The sequence below is a fragment of the Manihot esculenta genome, chromosome 13 (assembly GCF_001659605.2).
Source record: "Manihot esculenta cultivar AM560-2 chromosome 13, M.esculenta_v8, whole genome shotgun sequence".
In the NCBI taxonomy this organism is placed as follows: domain Eukaryota; kingdom Viridiplantae; phylum Streptophyta; class Magnoliopsida; order Malpighiales; family Euphorbiaceae; genus Manihot; species Manihot esculenta.
In genome coordinates, this window is record NC_035173.2 from 7,231,223 (window position 1) to 7,251,014 (window position 19,792).

Sequence of the window (19,792 nt, forward strand, 5' to 3'; positions counted from 1 at the left end):
GATGTTTGCTCCATTTCATAAATAATTATTTTACTTTTTAACTTTTATATGTATAAAATTTTTTAAATAGATTCAGTTTATTATATATTTAAAAAATAATAAAATAGATTTCATTTATTTTTTTATAAGCGATCCATTTATTTGTGTTATTGTTCATAATAAATTGAATGCAAGGTAAATATTTTCTTATTATATACTCCCTTTATTTATTTTTTTATTATTTTAAAATTATTTTTTTTTTAAATTATAATAATATATAAATTGATTATTATAATTATATTTAATTTTTTAAAATATTTTTTAATATTTAATAAAAATTAATATATTTAAAATTAATATAATTAAAAATTAATAAAAAATTATATTTATGTAAAAAATAAGGTGGATAAAAATTTATAGAATAAAGAAAATTTATATATATATATATATATATATATAGACAGTGCGTAAGTTAACGTGGCAACTCTCCGTAAGCTAAACGTATGAACCGTAACAAGTGTAAGAGTCTCGGTCTCTCAAAGAAAGAGCTCCTGAAATGGTGATACTCTAATGCCAGAAGCTACCAACGTTCGCTTTTAAACCAACCCTCATTAGTCCATCACTGGATCTTCCAAATTCATTGGAGCACAAAAGACATTTACACAGAGAGAGGGATTTCTCTTAACACTCAAGAGAGAGCGACAAATTGCAGTTTCCATTAAAGAAAACCAACCAACCAATCAATCAATCAGAAAACTCTACAAAAAATTAAAGCTTCCAATAAACAATGTTGCCCCTTTTACTTGAGTTAATTATGTGTTGCGTGATTTCTTTTGCTCATGGAATTTATTTGCAGTGCTGGGTAAGCAAGTCACCTAACCCCACACCAGCAAACTTTCACTCCTCACTTCACTTGGATCTTGCTTTCTTTTCTTGTTTTATCATGCTATCTTTTATTTTCCCCTTGTCATGGGCAATTTATTTTGATAATCTTTCACAAAAATTCTGTAATTAGACTAAGATTCTATCTGGGTTTTGATTAATTTGTTGTAGTTTTATCAGGATGGGCAATGCTAATGGCAGAAGCGATGAAGAAGGCACTTCAGGAGAGAGTTATGAGCAGGACCATATGGAGTGTGCCGCACACGATAGGGCTGGCTATCATGTCTCGGGGCAGTATGCTGAGGCAGAGCCCATGGCGAACTCCCCTCCCAGTAGTCCTCGGAGATACCTGCAGCCTCCTCCCGCTTTCAATCCACAGGTGTGATTTTTCTGTAAACTATATATGCGTATGTGAATTTATTGTTATACATACACAGACACTTTCATTGCTATCAGTAGAACCTTGGGATTATGGAGCCCAATACTGAAAAATTTGCTTTAATCGAGTGAAATTTTCTTCTCAACATTTCTATGCACTGCCCTTTTTTTCTTTTATCTTTCCTTAACTTTTGTGGCTGTTTGTTTAAATCTTTCTACTATCAAAATAGAGGCGGTTGTCAATTTGCTGATAATTCCTGCGTGTCTCTAGATTTTTTGCAAGATTACTGGACAATTTAATCAAGTGAATGCCCTTGACATAGACATATTTTGCTTTCTGAAAGTACATTTTTACTCTTAAAAGTACTGCATCTGGAGGTATCCGTGGTTAATACTTATGCTTGAATTTGAAATACATATGTGCAAGGTTTGAAATACATATGTTTTTGTCTTTGTAGAAGGAAAGCATAAAAGATAATATATCCTAGGTTTCTGAGATATAATCGAGGTAGAAGTGAAATTTCTATGGAACATATTAAACTCCACGCTTGAATTTGAAATGGCATCCCATTTTATTATGCCCAAAGGAAAGCTGACAAAAGTTGGAGTTTCTTTATGGTTGAATGTACATTGTCGTTGAAAGTTTTAGTCCCAGGGAAAGTTGAAAAGATGTAAATAATTCATGTAAGAGACACCAATAAAGGATTCATAAGCTGCCTCGTCCTAATTTTAGACAGAGGCTTAATGAGTTGAATTGAGTAATTATAGCTGAATGTGTTCTTCTCAAGGGACCTTGGATTTGAATAATTTGTCATGTATAAACATTGAAGGAAATGCAGCTGCTTTTTCTTCTTAACATTTTTTTTTCACTGAGAAATAAATTTGCCAAAATTTCCCTGTCCAGGTTCCCATCGTTCCTCTGCCAAGACCTACTGAAATGATGCATGTCCAGAATTATGCATTGGCACACAATGTGACAGATTCCAGGGATGCATTCAGTAAGAAACTGAGTGCTGTGATGATAACATGGAGTTATGGTGGCAAGCAAATAGCTGTCACTGGATCATGGGATAATTGGGACAAAAGGTACCAATTATTGTTTGTTTTCGTTCTGGCATGGTCTTCAGGTTATACTTTTTTTCACTGCAGTGTTAACTAGGAAATTATTTTTTCAGAGAACATTTGCATAAGGTGGGAAAAGATTTTGTTATTTTGAAGATGCTACCTGCAGGTGTTTTTCACTACCGCTTTATTGTTGATGAGCAATTGATGTATGCTTCAGACTTGCCCTGGGAATGTGATGATTCAGGGACCGCATACAATATTTTGGATGTAGAGGTAAGTTTGTTTCTTCAATGAATCATTGATCTTTTTTCCCCTTAATGACTGATTATGAATAATAGATTGTTCTGTTAGCTGCATTTTTTGCATAAATACACAGGAAGTAAAAAGAGGAGTGGAACTAAGGACCAGTGGAAAGAAAGAAAATGCTGATATTCATTTGGAACTGTTTTACCTCACTTTTGTCATTGCAGTGCAAATTGGAAATGCATTTTGGTTTGAGAATTGAACTCTGACACAATAATATGTCAAATGAAAGGCTTTGCATGATTATCTCTGTAAATCCATTTGATGTTTTCTGCACATAGCTATTGTGTCATATAAAGTGAACTTTTCTTGGAAAAATAATTCTAGCACAGATGAAGATGTACAAACAAAGAATATAAATTGAATGCCCAAAATGCCTTTAGCTTTTCATGGGCGCTGACTTGTTTGAACTTTTGGCAAACGTAAGGATGTGAAGACACAGAAACAATGCACAAGACATAGCCAGGATGCCTATGTTTTTCAAATAAAAAGCCATTGTATATTTAACTTGCAATTATAAATCATGAAACGACTAGTAGGGCTCTTGTATCACAATTCAACTCTTGTTGATTGTCACATATGTGAGGAAGAAGGTTAGGAACAAGTGGGATAGGGAGGGATAGATAGCTATAATCAGTTGAGTAAAACGGGGGAATGGGGTGACAGAAAATTATTTAAAGTTAGGAGTAGGACAGTTATAGAAATGAGCGAGAGGGACCAGAACTGTATAAAATTATAAATAGAGCCATATAGCTTCCATAAAATTCATTCCTAATACTGATACCAAGTAAGTAAGTCTTCTTGTCTTATTTTCTCTCTTCTATTCTTTCTACCCTTCTTTCTATATTTTCCTATATTTTCTACTCTTTTATGGAATTGATAATCCTGCTTCATGTCACTGAACTTTGTTATCTCTTTTCTTTTCCCTCTCCTAAGAAGTTTCTAAACTAACTGGGATGCTATCCTTACAAAACTTTGGACCACAAGCCTTTGGTAGGCCAATCCATGTAGGGGATTTGCACGCTTCCGAAATTTGTAAGCATGTTGAACAAATCAAACCCAAAAATACATCACCAGTTCAAATGTTAAACAGAAATTAACTTGCCTCTTATTACTAGTTTCCTTATCTCTACATTTAGAATGCATAAGTGGGTCAAGTGTGAATGTCTACATTTTTTATGGCATTGCTGCGGAGTTGGATTAAGTTTGGACAACTGGGCTGGAGCTCAAGCTTTGTGAGCAAAAATAAAAATATGAACTGAAGTTAGTAGAGTAGTCACCTAATTTTTGTTCTTCCATGGTATTATGATTCTCATATCGGCATATAGTTATGCTGTTTCAATACGGTCTGAATTGTGTGCTTGGTCTTCCTTACAAGTGAACAACTGAATTAATCCGATAGGCTTCATGTTCATCATCTGTTTGGTCTTGCTGGATTTGCAAATGATTTAGTTGTGTTAGACTAGATGTCCTCGAGTTTCTGCAGGTACATTTGCTTGTATTGCGCTGAGATGACCTGTTATGACCTTTCTTATATCTATATTTTTTATTTTTTGGGGGTTGGGATCACAAATATTTAACTTTTGCATTCAGCCTTTCTTCTTTCTTCAATTGAAGCATCAATCAGAACTCTGTAACCTGCAATTCGAGTAGTGGAAATACAAACGCAATTCGAGTAGTGGAAATACAAATGCTTTATCTTTCATTCATATCATATTTGACATGGTGCATGCTTTATAAAGTTGCTATGGCTACATCAATTACATATATATATGGCAAAGGGCATGTGCTCGTGGTTTAGCATTGCCGAGGCAATATACATTGAAGATGACCTCATCATGTCAGACTGTTTTGAACCGTTTTCATCCATAACTAGATTTTGTATCGGCCCTGGTACCCAAATTCCTGTGGATGGAAGTGAATTAAATGCCCAGTACATGTGGAATTGCTGATGTATTTTATTGTAATTCACACTCCCCTTTGAAGCTCCATTAGCGTCTAAGAAAGGGAAAGATAGAGAGAGAGAGAGAGAGAGAGAGAGAGAGAGGGAATGATGCTAATAAAACATATATAAATTTCTTCCTCTTGATAATCATTGGCTCATACTTGGTGCGTTTCTATATCACAACTTTGCAACCAAACATGTAATAGCACTGGCCATTCTATTTATTTCAAAACCAATGCAACTTAGAAATTTCTTAGCATCAACTTATTCATTATGAATTTTGTAAAACACGATAGAACACTCAAAATGAGTTGAGAAGTAAATCTCTAACAGGTACCTAGATGATTGTAGGTATTGATCATATAATAACTAATCCTATTAGTACTAGCATCAGGAATCCTAAACAAGAAAGTGTAAACAAACACTAATCAATACTCTCAAATCAATTCAGGATCCCCCCAAAGAAAAAAAAAATTAGAGAGAACTTGATCTTGAGTTTTGTAGTGCAGCAAGAACTGAAATTGGAGAACATGCAGCCTTATCTTCTTGGATGATTGCAAAAGGTTGGAACAAAAGCCTTCACGCTTTCTTTCACATCCTTGGCGACATTTGAACTTATAAACTCAATCACAATTATTGTTGAAAGGCTTTTCAGTTCAATAGGAGCAAGAGAATTAGAAAAATATTCAATTTCTATTAGTGTCTTCATGGTTTGAGTTTCTTCTTTCCTTACCATAGATTATGTTATGACTAAGGAGTAGAAGAGCTAGGGAAATGTTCACTGTGTATGCAACTTTAAAGTTGGTGAGTTTGGAGGGAATTAGTCCAGCAGCTGAATAAGAGGATTTTATCTTAGTTTGTTAGTTGGGACTACTTTTTTCAGTCAGTTATAACTGTAGAGAGCAGTTTTAGGATCCAAAGAAGTATAAATAGGAAGTTACCTGTAAAAAAGAAACTACCCAAGATATTTCTCTCTCTCTCTTCTTCTATCCCTTTCTCTCTATTTCTGGTTTCTCCCTCTCTTCTCCTTCTCTCCTTTCTATTACTTTCTCAAACGATTCTCCTTCTCTTGCTTTCCCTGTCTAATAATTTTCTGTTTCTAAGGGCTTCCCAATATTAATCCTACTAGTACACTGATTAGGAATCCTAAAGAATAAATTACTAAATAAACACTTATTAAGACTTCATTTATTTCACGGAAAATCTCTTACAGGAAAACATTTTCATTCTAGCGTTTGGGGCATTGAGGAAAATTAGTCAACAAAAAATATTTTTCTGGTTGTAACAAGATAAGAAATAATTGGACAATTTTAGTGTGTTTTTTCTATTGAAGTGAATGTGTATATATACAGATTCCAAGGTCTTAATAAGGCAACTCCTAAAAGTCTTCTATCAATTAATTAGCCTGTGATTATGTAATATCTTTTAATTATGTACAGATTATGTTTATACTCTAACACTCTCTCTTAAGTTGAAGTATAGAAGTTTATCATGCCCAACTTGTTACAAAGATATTCTATTCGAGACTCATTTAAAGCTTTGGTGATCACCCGATTGCTCTCATGTCTTCACATAACCAGTAGAGATTAAATTTTCTTAAATCTTCTCACGGGTGAAATGACAATCAACTTCAATATGTTTAGTCCGTTTGTGGTATACTGGATTGGAAGCAATGTGAAGAGCAGTTTGATTATCACACTAAAGTTTCGCGGGTGACGCAACATTCATATTAACTTCTTTCGGCAGATGATTTATGCATAAAATCTTACAAGTGGATTGAGCCATGGCTTTGTATTCTGAATTGGCACTGGATCTAGATACTATATTTTGCTTTTTACTTTTCCAAGATACTAGGTTTCCTCCATAAATACACAGTAACCTGTAGTCGACCTTCTATCACTTTTGTCGACCTTCTATCACTTTTGGATCCCGCCCAATCAGTATCAGAAAAATACTCAAGTGTGGTATGCCTATGATTACTGTAGAGTATACTGAATCCAGGGGTCCTTTTTAGATAACATAGAATTTGTTGTAGAACGGACCAATGTTTCACCATAAGTGCAGACATGAATTGACTTACAACGTTTACTACAAAATTAATATATGACTGAGTCATCACCATAAGCTAGTTTAGCTTTCCAACCTCTTTGGATCAGTATAAGAGTCTCAGTCATCCTTTGTGAGACATATGTTAGGAATCATTGGTGTGCTATAGAATTTAGCTTCCATCTTCTCAATTTCTGCAAGTACAAGAAAATTTCCTTTTTACTCAAGACTTTGACTCCCAAGAAATACTTAAGCTGACTCAAGCCTTTGGTATGAAAACTCGCGTGCAAGTAGTTTTTTGAGAGAAGAGATCTTGTACTATCGTTCCCTATAACAATAATGTCATCAACATACACAATAAGGAGAATACTACCAGTATCTGAATTTCTATAGAAGACTGAATGATCACACTTGCTTTTTTTCAATCCAAATTTTTGAACAACTTCACTGAACTTGTCAAACTATGCATCGGGACTCTACTTCAAACCATACAAAGATTTCTTCCAACAGCATACTTTCTCATACTTCTCCTGAGCAACAAACCCTAGTGGTTGCTCCATGTACACCTCCTCTTGGAGGTCGTTATGTAAAGATACTTTCTTGATATCTAACTGGTATAAAGGCCAATGCTAAGAAGCAATTAGGGAGATGAATAAACGAACAGAGGTCATTTTTGCTACAGGAGAAAAAGTGTCAGAATAGTCAATGTCATAGGCTTGTACATAACCTTTAGCGATAAGACGGGCCTTAAGTCTCGCTATGGAACTATCTGGATTAACCCTTTTACAGCCCACAACCTTCTTGTCAGAGGGTAAATCAACTAGTTCCCAAGTATGATTTTCATCTGGAGTCTTGATCTCTTCAAACATTGCATTACGCCATCCAGAATGTACCAGGGTCTCTTTTAACTGTCTTAGGCAAAGAGATAGAATATAGAGAGACAATTAAGGAGGCAGAAGAAGGAGACATGTGATCATAAGACAGAAAATTAGCAACATAATAGGTAGACTTACACTGTCGTTTATCTTTACGAAGACTAATGGGGAGGTCAATGTCATTTGGTGGTGGATCCGATGATGAAAAAGATTCCGGTGCAGGACATGTATCATCAGATACTGGTCTTTGAGAGTAAATTTGAATAATTGACTGTTTAACAGGAGGTTGAGTACTAGGAGGAATGTTACCATCACATTGTACAACAAAAGGCATACTCGAAGAGTTTTGACCGTCAGATATGATTCTATAGATGAGCTACTCATTGTCCTCCTCTTGACTAGTAGAAGTTTGTGCAACAAGATAAAAAGGAATTTGTTTGGAAAATATTATATCTGTTGAGACCAGATATTTATTAAGGTCTGGAGAATAACACCGATACCCCTTCTGAAGACGAGAATATCCCAAAAAAACACTCTTCAAAGCTTTAGGATCAAGTTTAGTCACATGAAGTCTGACATTTTGAACATAGCAAGTGCTGCAAAAAAGTTGTGATTCTAAAGGAAATAATAGCTTCTTAGGAAAGAGGATATTATAAGAAGTATTACCGTTTAGAACTATGGAGGGCATGCGAATAATGAGAAAGCATGCAATAGAGACAGCATCGGCCCAAAATTGCTTAGGAACTTGCACTTCAAACAACAAAGTTCGAGCAGTCTCAAGGAGATGTCAATTCTTCCTTTTAGCTACTTCATTTTGAGCGGGTGTATCAACACATGATGATTGGTGAAGAATATCGTGTTGAGTCATATAAGCCTGGAATGATTCTAACATATTTTTTTAGTATTGTCGTTTTGCAAAATTTGCACGGAAATATTAAATTGAGTTTTGATTTCAGCACAAAAAGCAAAAAAATGAGAAAACACTTCTAAACGATACTTCATAAAATAAATCTAAGTCATTCTATAGTAACCATCCACAAAAGTGATAAAATACCTGAATCCAGTCTTAGATCCAACTGGACATGGGCCCAAAACATCTTAATAAAATAATTCAAAAGCAGACTCATTTCGTTTATTGACTCTAGGACTTAAAGAGTTTCGATAATGTTTTATAAAATGACATGACTCATATTCTAGTGAAGATACCTCATGAAATTGAGGGCATAGCTTCTTCAAAATCGATAAAGAAGGATGTTCCAACGGACAATGTGCTTCAAATGAAGACACGACACTGGAGCAGGCAACAGATCGAGGCACCCATGCATCCAAAATATAGAGACCCCCAAATATATGTCCTTCACCAATAATCTGCTTTGTCACAAGATCTTGAATAAGACAATGATTTGGAAAAAAAGAAATACAACAATTTAGGTCTTTGGTAAGTTTAGTCATAGAGATTAAATTAAAAGAAAGATTAGATAAATTTAGCACAGATGATACAGTAATAGAAGGAGTAAGTTTAACAGTCATAGAACTCTCAACATTATAGGTTGACCTACCGGTTATAGTAATAGGAGAAGGTGCTTTATGAGATAAAACTGGTAAAAATATGAGAATTATCTCTTATGTGATCCGTGGCACCAGAATCAATGACCCATTTATATGAAGAGGAAATAAGATAAGTTTTATCTGTCTCAGCCACTACTGGAGATGTTGGAATAATTTTAAATAATATGGATCTTACTATCAGAAACCATTTCAACCAAAATCTTATACTCCTATACCTTCAAAAAATTAAAAGAAGATAATAGAACCTAACCCAGTGAACAGTAGGTTATCATTGAAGAACACTTCCTAATCAACGTCGGATGGCTGGAGTTCCACCGGAGACGTGCCGAAAATGACCGGGTGACTGTCGGGGAAGAAACTGGAAGTGAAACTAATGCCACACGCGCCGTCGCGTGAAACTGGGGCCGAAACTTGGATCGGCGCGTGAGCACCACTCGTTGTTTTCTGGGGAACAGCTGGAAATGATGTTGCGCCTCTCTCTGTGTCGGCGGTGAGACCAAACGAACACCCAAATGTGGTGACCCAACAACCAGTTTCTCAATCCGAGAAACCCAAAGAAAACACACCTCCAAAAATTAGTTTAAAGGCTCTGATACCATATAACAAGACAAGAAATATTGGACAATTTGAATGTGTTTTCTCTATTGAAATAAGTGTGTATATACATAGATTACAAAGTTTTGTTAAGGCAACTCTTAAGAATCCTCTATCAATCAATTAGCCCATAATTACATAATCTCCTTTAATTATGTACAGATTATGTTCACACTCTAACACTGGTCAAAAGAAAAATTAAGTCATTCTAAGGAAAATAACTTCCACTTTTCAAAAAACAAGTCATTTTCTGAACTTTGAGAATCTTATTAAGACCTTTATATATAAATTTACTAGGGAAAAAGTTCAAAAAAGTGTCATATGGTTTTATCAGTTTTTCACTTTAGAATCTATGGTTTAATTTGTGTCAAAGTAGTACCTATAGTATTGCACCATTAGCAAAAAGCGGCAATTTTTAGATGCCGTTAGAAATGTTGATATGAAAATCATATTATAAGGTACTAATTTAACACAAATTAAATCACAGACTCTGAAATTAAAATGAATAAAACCACAATATATTTTTTTATATTTTTATTTTTTAATTAATAATTATATTTTAATTACCATATAACATTTCTTGATAGCGTCAGAAAATTATCGCTATTTGCTAACGGCATGACACCACATGTATTAATTTGATACAAATTAAACTATAATCCTGAAGTGAAAATGAGTGAAACCACAAAATAATGTTTTTTGTACTTTTTTCAATTTGCCAATATATTTTATTTTTAAATTAAAATTAAATAATAAAAAATAAAAAATAAATTATTTTCATGGAAAACATTTTCCATAGAAAATATTTTCTATAGAAAATATTTCAAATACAATTTATTTTCTTGTATTTCTGCAAACAAATGGAGGCTAAAATCTTAAACCAACTTGAAATGAAATAAAATGGACTTCCTAAATAATAATAGAATTGTTAAACTTCCTAACACTAAAGAATCTAAATCGAAGATCTTAATTTACAATTAAGAGTTAAATAAAAATAATTCCTATATTTTAGTCTTCCTTGATTGTTTCACTCTTGCAGCCCTTCTTCTACTTGTAGTTTCACTGCCAATTTAGTGGTTCTGTATCTTTCAGATCATTATATACTCATTCAATTTGTTTTAATTGTTACAATCTGCTGTACAGGAGGATGTTCCAGAAGCTCCTGAAAGGCTGTCGGAGTTTGAAACTCCTCCATCCCCAGTAACAAGCTACGATAATGAGTCCTTGGATGACTACGATTTCAGTAAGCAGCCTCCTGATAGACCTCCCCAACTTCAACTAACATTGTTGAACGACCGATCTTCTGCTGTAGAAAGTCACCAGTCTCTGCCAAGGCCTAGGCATGCAGTGTTGAACCATCTTTACATTCAGAATAATCGAGGTCAGCCTGTTGCACTTGGCTCAACCCATCGCTTTCTCCAAAAATATGTGACTGTAGTCCTATACAAGCCCACACGGCAATAAAAAATAACAGCATATTCTTCCAATGTCATAGCTGAATTTATAATATTATAGTTAGTGAAAATAGTAGAAAATGTGTAAGCATAGGAAAAGGTTGGAGCATTTGCTGCAAACTTCTATATATTATATTTGCTTGCTTTTCTTTAACATGATATTACTGCTCTTTTTGGCAATTGTAAGCCTTGCTTCCCCTCTTGAACACAATGTGGAGTGTTGATTCTGTTGAATAAGCAATGTTTATCTGCTGCTTCCTTTTCCTTCATGTGAGCATTTTAATAAAATGTGTCTTTGCTTGGGGTATGCATAATGCAGGAGATGAGCGTTCACATTTAGTGTACAGATAGATGATTATATCTTAGAACTGAAATGAATGGATGTAGTGAATAAGTCCAACACTGTCATTTTAGCTGCCATTGTTGCTGCATCTTAAACAAATCATCTGACTGGTACCTTAATCCAACCATTAGCAAAAGCAACAGCTAAGATCACGAATGGAGTTGACATTCCAAATATGATGATGTAAGGAAGAGGTGTCTTCATGGGATTCTCTCCTTCCCTTTCTCCTGCTGTTTGCCAGCACCTGCATTTTACTGTTCAGGTTCTTCTTCTTTGGTTATAAATTTCTTCTTCCCTTCTGGCTTGAGTTCTCCATCTCCTCCACCTGGAAAATCATCAGATTCATAGTTCAAACCAAACTTCATCCAGAAAAACAAGTGGGATGTGATTATAAAATAAATAAAAAATCTCTCTTGCTGACAAGGGGCGCCCAACTTCCAGCATCAGCCAAAAAAAAAAAAATCCAGCATTAGCAGTTTATGCATTTCTTTATTTTACAGAATGTGGGAGGAGAACTCAGCAAATTAATTTTACAGAATAGAGCGACATGACAAAATAATAATTGAAATATTTTATTTTATGTTAATTAGTTTGAAATTAAGGTTTAGTGGTTGTTATTATTAAAAATGAACAAATTTATAAATTAAAAAGTTTATATTATCTACGAATTGTATTATTATTTAGCAAGTAGAATTTATTGCATTTAGAAAGTTTGATTATATTTTTTTAGTACTTTAAATAGACTTTTGGTATGATTGAAAATTAATTTAATAATTAATAAAATTGAGAATTTGTCTCTTATTCTTCCGCAGATTCTACATCAACTACCACATGCAGTGACAACTGAATTGATGTTTCCACATACAAATATTTATTTTTACCCAAATAGAGACGGAAACGCGGAGAGAGTATTCTCTTTCCTCACTATACATGTCTTTTCTACCAGAACGATCAGCTGAGGACTAGTAACTCACTTCTGCTGACTCGGTGAAGTTACTTGACTCGTTCTCTAGTCAAACTTTGTTGTTTTCTTGAATTTATTCACGTGGTGTTACCTCACACAGAAACTTGCAAATTGGAAAAGTCTCTACTATTTTTCAGTTCACAATAATAATACTAAGAATTTATAGAGTTTTATTAATTACATTTAGATCCTTCACTATTATCAATATTGATAAACCGATTTCCATATTTATCTGCAAAATTTTGCATCAGTATAATTTTGTTTTTTCTTTAGTGAAACGTTTGTAAAATTTGGTTATGTCAAAACTCTCTCCTCTTTCTATTCATAAAGCTAGGGATTAGTGGAATATTTAATCTATTAATTTCTAAAAAAAATGAACAAAAATATTAATAATAGAAAAATTAGGACTTTATAGCCATTTTTGAAATTGATGGATGGAATATACAAAAAGACTTAAAGTAGATGGAATGACTTAAATATTGACAGAATTAAAATTTGATGTACAAACTAAATGATATTCTGAAACTATAGTGATCAATTTAATAGTAATTGTAAAATTTAAGGATGAAATTGCAATTCATCTAGAAATTTTGTTCGATGGTCCAATTTTAATAAAAGATTAATAAAAATAAAATATATATTAAAAAAATTAATAAAATATTATAATTAAATTACAATTTATCTATTTTTTATTAATTAAAATATATTAATAACAATTTCATTTTTAATTTTTTATAAATATATCTTTTAATATAAGTTAATAATCAATCGATTAATAACTTTTCTTTTATTCTTTTATTCTATTATTCTATTATGAAAATCAATTTTTGATAATATTATTTTAGATTTGCATATAAACCTATAAAAAAATAATAATGTTAAAACAGCATATTAATTTAATATAATATTTATTATAAAATTTATTTTTTAAAATTAAATTATCTAAATATTAGCTATAAAAATAATATTTTCATTTCATTTTTTAATTTAAATAATAACTTATTATCTATAAAAAATAATACTTATTTATATTTAACTATTTTTAAAATTAAATTATCTAACCTATTATCTATTAAATTTATATTTTTTAAAATTAAATTAATTTTTAAATTTAAATAGTCTATAAAATTCATTAATTAATAAATATTATTCGCAAAACACTTTTACTTATAAAAATTTAAATTTTATTTTTTCAAATTTAGATAGTTTAACAAATAATTTTAATTATATAAGTAGATTAAAAATTAATTAATTGAGATAATTATTTTTTAATAATAAAAATAGTGAATAAAATTAAATTATACAATAAATGAATAATTTTTTAAAAAAAATTATGTATTAGAGTTGAAATTTTAAAAATAAAAAATAAATTTTTTAAATTGAAAAAATAAAAACTTAGAGAGATAAAATAAAATGATCGATTAAAATTAAATAAACTAAATAGTATTGAAGGCGAATAAAGATTTATTTGATAAAAATTTAAAAAATTTAATTTTATAAAATACAAAATATTTTAATCAAATAATTTTAAAATAAAAATTAAATAATAAATTTTTTAAATATATATAAATTTAATAATAATTTTTTCAGCTATATATAAAACTATCTAAATATCTCTATACAATTAGAAATTTTTTAGAAGAAACCATAATTCTCTTTGCTCTCCTCTGAGTCCGTCACTGAATTCATTCAATATTTAAAAATGTAATATTGAAAAAAATAAATTTAATAACACACAATTAAAGGATGAAATTTTAGTAAACAACATTCAAAATTTTGAACAACTTGAAATGAAATTTCCCTTTAATAAGGACACAAAAGTAAATAAAAATAAAAATATGAGTAAAATTATAAATTAATTTTTGAGATATTAATAAGCTATAAATAAATTATAGCTTTAAATTCTTTTATATGTACACGTGTTATCAAAATAAATTATATTAAATTATGTAAAAGTAATTTTTATAAATTTTCTTGAAAATAATGTTAAAATTTAATATTTATTAAAATAATACTATAATTTTTTATAAAATTATAAATCATAATATAACAGTTTAAATATTTATTACATATTATTTTTTATTAACTAATTTTTACTATTCAAAAAAGCAAATTTATTATTTAACTTACGTTTTAGTGTTTTATATTTAAAAAATAGCATGATTCTATTTCGATTGCATTATTAATTTAATTTTAACTCCATCATTTAATTATTATTAAATCTTATGAATATATTTAAATTAAAATAATTTATTTATTTAAAAAATTATTTTACACAATCATTATATATCAAATAAATATGTATTAATAGTTTATTATAGTGGTACTTGAATAAAATCATTATATTAATAGTTGTAATATAACTGTTATACCCATTTCAAAAAAAAAATATTAATTTTTCAGTTATTAATTATAATTAATTAAAATATAGAAATATTTTCAGAATCCCATGATCTCTTTCAATCTGAAATTCCATTGAAAGCCACGTCATCCGTGGATCCCATTTGAAATGCTTGAAAACGAGTGACGTGGCAAATAGAGTTGAAGTTACTGGACCTATAAGGTAGAAAGTACGTTGGGCATAACTGAATTGGGCCTCCAATTCGACTCTGCGAGACTGCGATTGCGAGTACTCTGTCTCGCAAGGACGCTGCTTCTGCTGCTGACAAATCCAAAGCACGAACAGTCGCACGCCACACAGCAATGATGTGAGCTTCTCCTCCTCAGAGAAACTCATTTGCTCTTACTGTTTTTCTGATTTCTAGGTACCCCTTTTTGCTTATCATTATAAGCTTCTTATTTTCTGTCGCCCTTATTTTTCAGTTCTTTGATTAGTAATTATTCAATTTCTTCCCTAATTTCTTCTTTTCATTTTTGTGTAATGCTAATACCCATTATTTGCAGGCGCTTTTTGGCATTACCCTGATGGTAAAGGCTCGGAAATTGGGATTTTTCTCGAGGGTTCTTTGCAATTTTCATTTTCTTCTACTGGTATGTGCCATTGTTTAACGTCTTTTGTATTTATTTTTTTGAAGTTTCCCTTTCCCGAGGTATTGCTTAGGGCTTAAAATTCTATTTCTATTGTTTTCACTATCTGTTGAGAATTGTTTTGTTCTACTTCAATTGAATTTTGCTTTCTTGTTTGGAATTTCAGTATGTAATCAGTAGTTAGCCAAATTTTTAAGTTTTCTTTATTGATTTAGCTTTCATTGTGCAAATTTAAACTGTTAATTTATCTAAATTACTTTTTTATCCTTTGTGTGTGTGTGCTTCCAGTTTTGATATGATTGGGTCTCTGTTTTGGTGACAATTGGTTGTGCTATGGCTGCTAAGTATTGACAGTTATCTAATTACAGTCTAAGTTTATACCAGTTGCAATTTTACGTTTAATATTAGATAAATTATCTATGTTCTGTGTTACCATTTTAGTCCTTTACTCTGTTAGAATGCGTTAGTGATATGTTTTGTAGTTCTATAGGTTTTAAACCAACCCCCCTCCAACCCTTGCCCCCTCCCTGCTTTTTCTTTTTTTTTTGTTTTTTTTTTTTTTTGGGGGGGGGGGGAAGGGGGGGTTGTTTGTTTTACCACTATCATAAATTCTAAACAAAAACTGAATTATTTTGGAAAAAAAAAATTTTTTTACACTGACTTTTATGGCTGGAAGATTTCTCCCCTTCGCTCACCATTTCAATGAATTTTATTTGTGTTCGCTTCCTGGAAAATTAAGGAAGAAAAAAGTGAATAAATTTCAAAATTTTCTCCACTTTTTTGGTTTCCAAGTTTACAACAAACCACAGAGACGGAGAAGGCTCAACAAAGGTATGTCCTCCAAAGTGTCAAATATTGAATATGAAGATTCATTGACTGTTTTAATCTTCGTTTACATTCATTCTTCTAAATTTGCCAGCTCCATTTTTTTGTTTTTAAATAATCTTTGAGATTTTAAATTTGAACTCCTGTTACCTTGTCCTGTATTTTGACAGAAAACATACAGTGTACAAGTCTGGATATTGGAATAACTTTTGTTACCAATGGCTACGAAGCCATCAAATAACATATGGATTCGACGCCAGCAATGCCCCTGTGGGGATTGGAAATGCTATATTAAGTACGAAGGAGACGAACAGACATCAGTGAGCTCTCATCTTGTAAAGAATGAGACATCATCAATATCATCATCAGCAGAAGTTGTCTTCACACCATATGTAGGCCAAATTTTCATAAGTGATGATGATGCTTTTGAGTACTACAGCAATTTTGCTAGGAAGAATGGATTTTCAATCAGGAAAGCACGGTCAACTGAAAGCCAAAATTTAGGAATCTATAGACGAGATTTTGTTTGTTATAGATCTGGATTTAATCAACCAAGAAAAAAGGCCAATGTGGAGCATCCACGGGACCGAAAATCAGTTCGATGTGGATGTGATGCAAAATTATATCTTACCAAGGAAATTGTTGATGGTGTCATTCAATGGTATGTTTCACAATTTAGCAATGTTCATAATCATGAGTTATTGGAAGATGACCAGGTGCGCTTGCTACCTGCGTATCGAAAAATACAGGAGGCTGATCAAGAGCGCATTCTTTTGCTATCCAAAGCAGGTTTTCCTGTTAATCGGATTGTGAAGGTGTTAGAGTTAGAAAAGGGTGTTCAACCAGGACAATTGCCCTTTATAGAGAAGGATGTTAGGAATTTTGTTCGGACTTGTAAGAAGACTGTCCAAGAAAATGATGCTTTGCTCACTGGAAAGAGAGAGAATGATACATTTGAACTCCTTGAGGCCTGCAAGGCTATGGTAGAGAGGGATGCAGATTTTACTTATGATTATACAACTGATGAAAATGAGAAGGTAGAAAATATTGCATGGTCATATGGAGACTCTGTTCGTGCATATACAGTTTATGGTGATGTAGTTACATTTGACACCACATATCGTTCTATTACATATGGGTTGCTCCTAGGAATGTGGTTTGGCATGGATAACCATGGGAAGGCAATTTTATTTGGATGTGTCTTGTTGCAAGATGAAAGTTCTGATTCCTTTGCGTGGGCTTTACAGGTTTGTGAGCAGTATTCTTGTGAATAATTTCTACCTATCTTCATGTTTTTTTATTTATTTCTTCTTTTGAACAGAGTTTTGTTCGCTTTATGCGAGGAAGACATCCACAGACAATTATAACAGATATAGATTCAGGTCTTAGGGATGCTATAGCAAGGGAGTTGGAAAACACTAAACATATTATATGCAAATGGCACATTCTCTCCAAATTAGTAAGCTGGTTCTCTTTGGCACTTGGGTCACAGTTTGAAGATTTTAAAGCTCAGTTTGATTTGTTGTGTCAGCTTGAAAGTGTAGAAGATTTTGAACACCAGTGGAATCTTTTGGTTGCTAGATATGGACTTTCTTCAGATAAGCATATTGGTCTACTCTTTTCATATAGAGGATACTGGTCAGTTTCCTATATCAAAGGTTACTTTCTGGCTCGTACCATGACAGCCGAGTTTTCTCAATGTTTAGATGTATTTTTAAAAAGAGTCTTGAGAGGGCAAACGTGTTTGCAAGTATTCTTTGAGCAGGTATACTGATTACATATTGTGTATGATCGAATTAAGTTTCTGCTGTTTGATCAAACTGTATTTTGAACTTCATTTGTGAACCTTTTAGGTTGTGCTTGCTGCCAACTTTGGAAATCAAAGCAAAGATGGGATGCAGTACATGCATATCAGAACGTGCATGCCTATTGAAGAACATGCAAGAAGTGTTCTCACACCTTATGCCTTTAATGTATTTCAGCGTGAAATAATATTGTCCTTGCAATATGGAACACAAGAAATGGCAGATGGATCTTATCTTTTGCGGCACTACAAGAAAATGGATGGGGAATGTCTTGTAATTTGGATACCAGAAGAGGAGCAAATTCATTGTTCATGCAAGGAATTTGACCAGTCTGGAATATTATGTAGACACTCTCTTAGAGTACTTGCGCTCAAGAACTACTTTCAGCTCCCAGAAAAGTACTTACCTCTTCGTTGGCGAAGGGAGCATTCTGTGTTGCCTATGGATGATCAAAATGCTCAAAGCAACAGTGATGAGTGCGCTCAAGCCTTTCATTCTCTTGCAGAAACTCTATTGACAGAGTCATTGGTATCCAAGGAACGTTTTACTTACGTTCATAGAGAGCTTACAGGGCTCCTTGATCATGTTCGAACTATGCCTACAACTGAAGACTTCTCGTTGAATATGGCCAATAACAATATCAGTGAATCTTAGCATTGCTGATGTAGCAAATGGAAGCTAGTATGGAGTTGGAATCCTGCTCTTCAAAAAGTTCTGGATACTCGGAAGAAATACTTATGTGTTCAAGTACATAAACAAAAGAAAAAGGCATATTACTTTGAAAATTTGCTGACAAAGTAGAGGTGGTGAAATACAAATTTTTGGTTTTTCTCCACAGACCATCCTAGAAATTCATTAATGGAAATTTACTCAATTTATGTAGTTGCTTAATGCTTAAAAGATCTGGAAAATCACTGTCACTTGCCCATCTAAGATGTAAGATGCATTTTGTAGATACATGCCTTTCAAAGATGGTGAGGGAAAGAATAGAAGTGGAAAGATATATTCTTATCTTTGACTTGGAAAGAATTATTTGGCTCGATCATTCAATGCTCTGAACTGGTATGAAAATCCTCAGGTTTGCTATACTTTTTTTTTGTGTGTTCATGCTGAAATAATTCATTATTGCTATTTATCACCCCTTTTTTCTTCTATGATGTGTAGATAACGAGCTGCAAAAAGATTTAAATAAAAATTTACAGCATGTTAAAACAAAACAAAAAAAAAAAACTGTTTCTGGGATTAATCAGCTGTTCTATATTTTGTTAAGAACTACTACTGATCTTAATTTTTGGACCTAGATTTGAAGATGTACCGTCAATGGTGGCCTTTTGTTCAAGAGATTTTCCAGAGTAATCAATTTGATATTCTTTTGGCGTGCTTTGGTGTAACCGTGCAAAGTAACCTGAGCTAGTGTCTAGTCGGTTTTACTGTGTTATGCTTACCGAATGTTTGGTTATTAATCTCATCTTGATATTTATTTATATATATTTTTTTTAATCTTTTGCAGAGGTGCATGTGTATTGGTAGAGCAAAAGTTGTTATATATGATCAAATCATTCTGCTTCCTTCATGTTTATCTATAATTATATCAATATAAAGATAATTTAAAAACTATTTTTTTTTACCTGGAATATTGCATTATATGTCTATTTAAACTCTTGTCTACAATTAAAAGTCAATTAATACAACAGTCAATCTGAGGGTGTGAACCTCTTAAATAAAGTTTATAGTTTAGCTACTGACATGGGACAAGGTGTGAATCTCTTAAATAAAA

General features: G+C 32.2%; 2 protein-coding genes across 9 annotated transcripts; both read left to right on the forward strand.

The window, feature by feature from the left end:
• The first annotated feature begins 473 nt into the window (after nucleotides 1-473).
• On the forward strand, nucleotides 474-12,550 carry LOC110629611 (SNF1-related protein kinase regulatory subunit beta-2). Of its 3 annotated transcripts, XM_043949222.1 has the most exons (6): nucleotides 474-841; nucleotides 1,033-1,240; nucleotides 2,144-2,325; nucleotides 2,415-2,577; nucleotides 10,780-11,017; nucleotides 12,246-12,550. In XM_043949222.1, exons 1-6 carry the CDS (start codon nucleotides 819-821, stop codon nucleotides 12,278-12,280), a joined length of 849 nt encoding a protein of 282 aa, XP_043805157.1. In that variant the 5' UTR covers nucleotides 474-818; the 3' UTR covers nucleotides 12,281-12,550. The 3 variants fall into 3 exon arrangements, with proteins under 3 accessions (XP_043805157.1, XP_021632351.1, XP_021632352.1); XM_021776659.2 differs by lacking the exon at nucleotides 12,246-12,550 and having other exon boundaries at nucleotides 10,780-11,358; XM_021776660.2 differs by lacking the exon at nucleotides 12,246-12,550 and having other exon boundaries at nucleotides 1,042-1,240; nucleotides 10,780-11,358.
• A 2,449-nt stretch (nucleotides 12,551-14,999) lies between these two features.
• On the forward strand, nucleotides 15,000-19,588 carry LOC110630195 (putative protein FAR1-RELATED SEQUENCE 10). Of its 6 annotated transcripts, XR_002490361.2 has the most exons (7): nucleotides 15,000-15,162; nucleotides 15,302-15,388; nucleotides 16,381-17,457; nucleotides 17,532-17,975; nucleotides 18,064-18,818; nucleotides 18,970-19,077; nucleotides 19,317-19,588. XR_002490361.2 is itself a non-coding variant. In XM_021777556.2 (5 exons), exons 3-5 carry the CDS (start codon nucleotides 16,429-16,431, stop codon nucleotides 18,667-18,669), a joined length of 2,079 nt encoding a protein of 692 aa, XP_021633248.1. In that variant the 5' UTR covers nucleotides 15,000-15,162; nucleotides 15,302-15,388; nucleotides 16,381-16,428; the 3' UTR covers nucleotides 18,670-19,588. The 6 variants fall into 6 exon arrangements, 2 of the variants coding, with proteins under 2 accessions (XP_021633248.1, XP_043805766.1); XR_002490359.2 differs by having other exon boundaries at nucleotides 18,064-19,093; XR_002490358.2 differs by having other exon boundaries at nucleotides 18,064-19,077.
• Nucleotides 19,589-19,792: the final 204 nt, after the last annotated feature.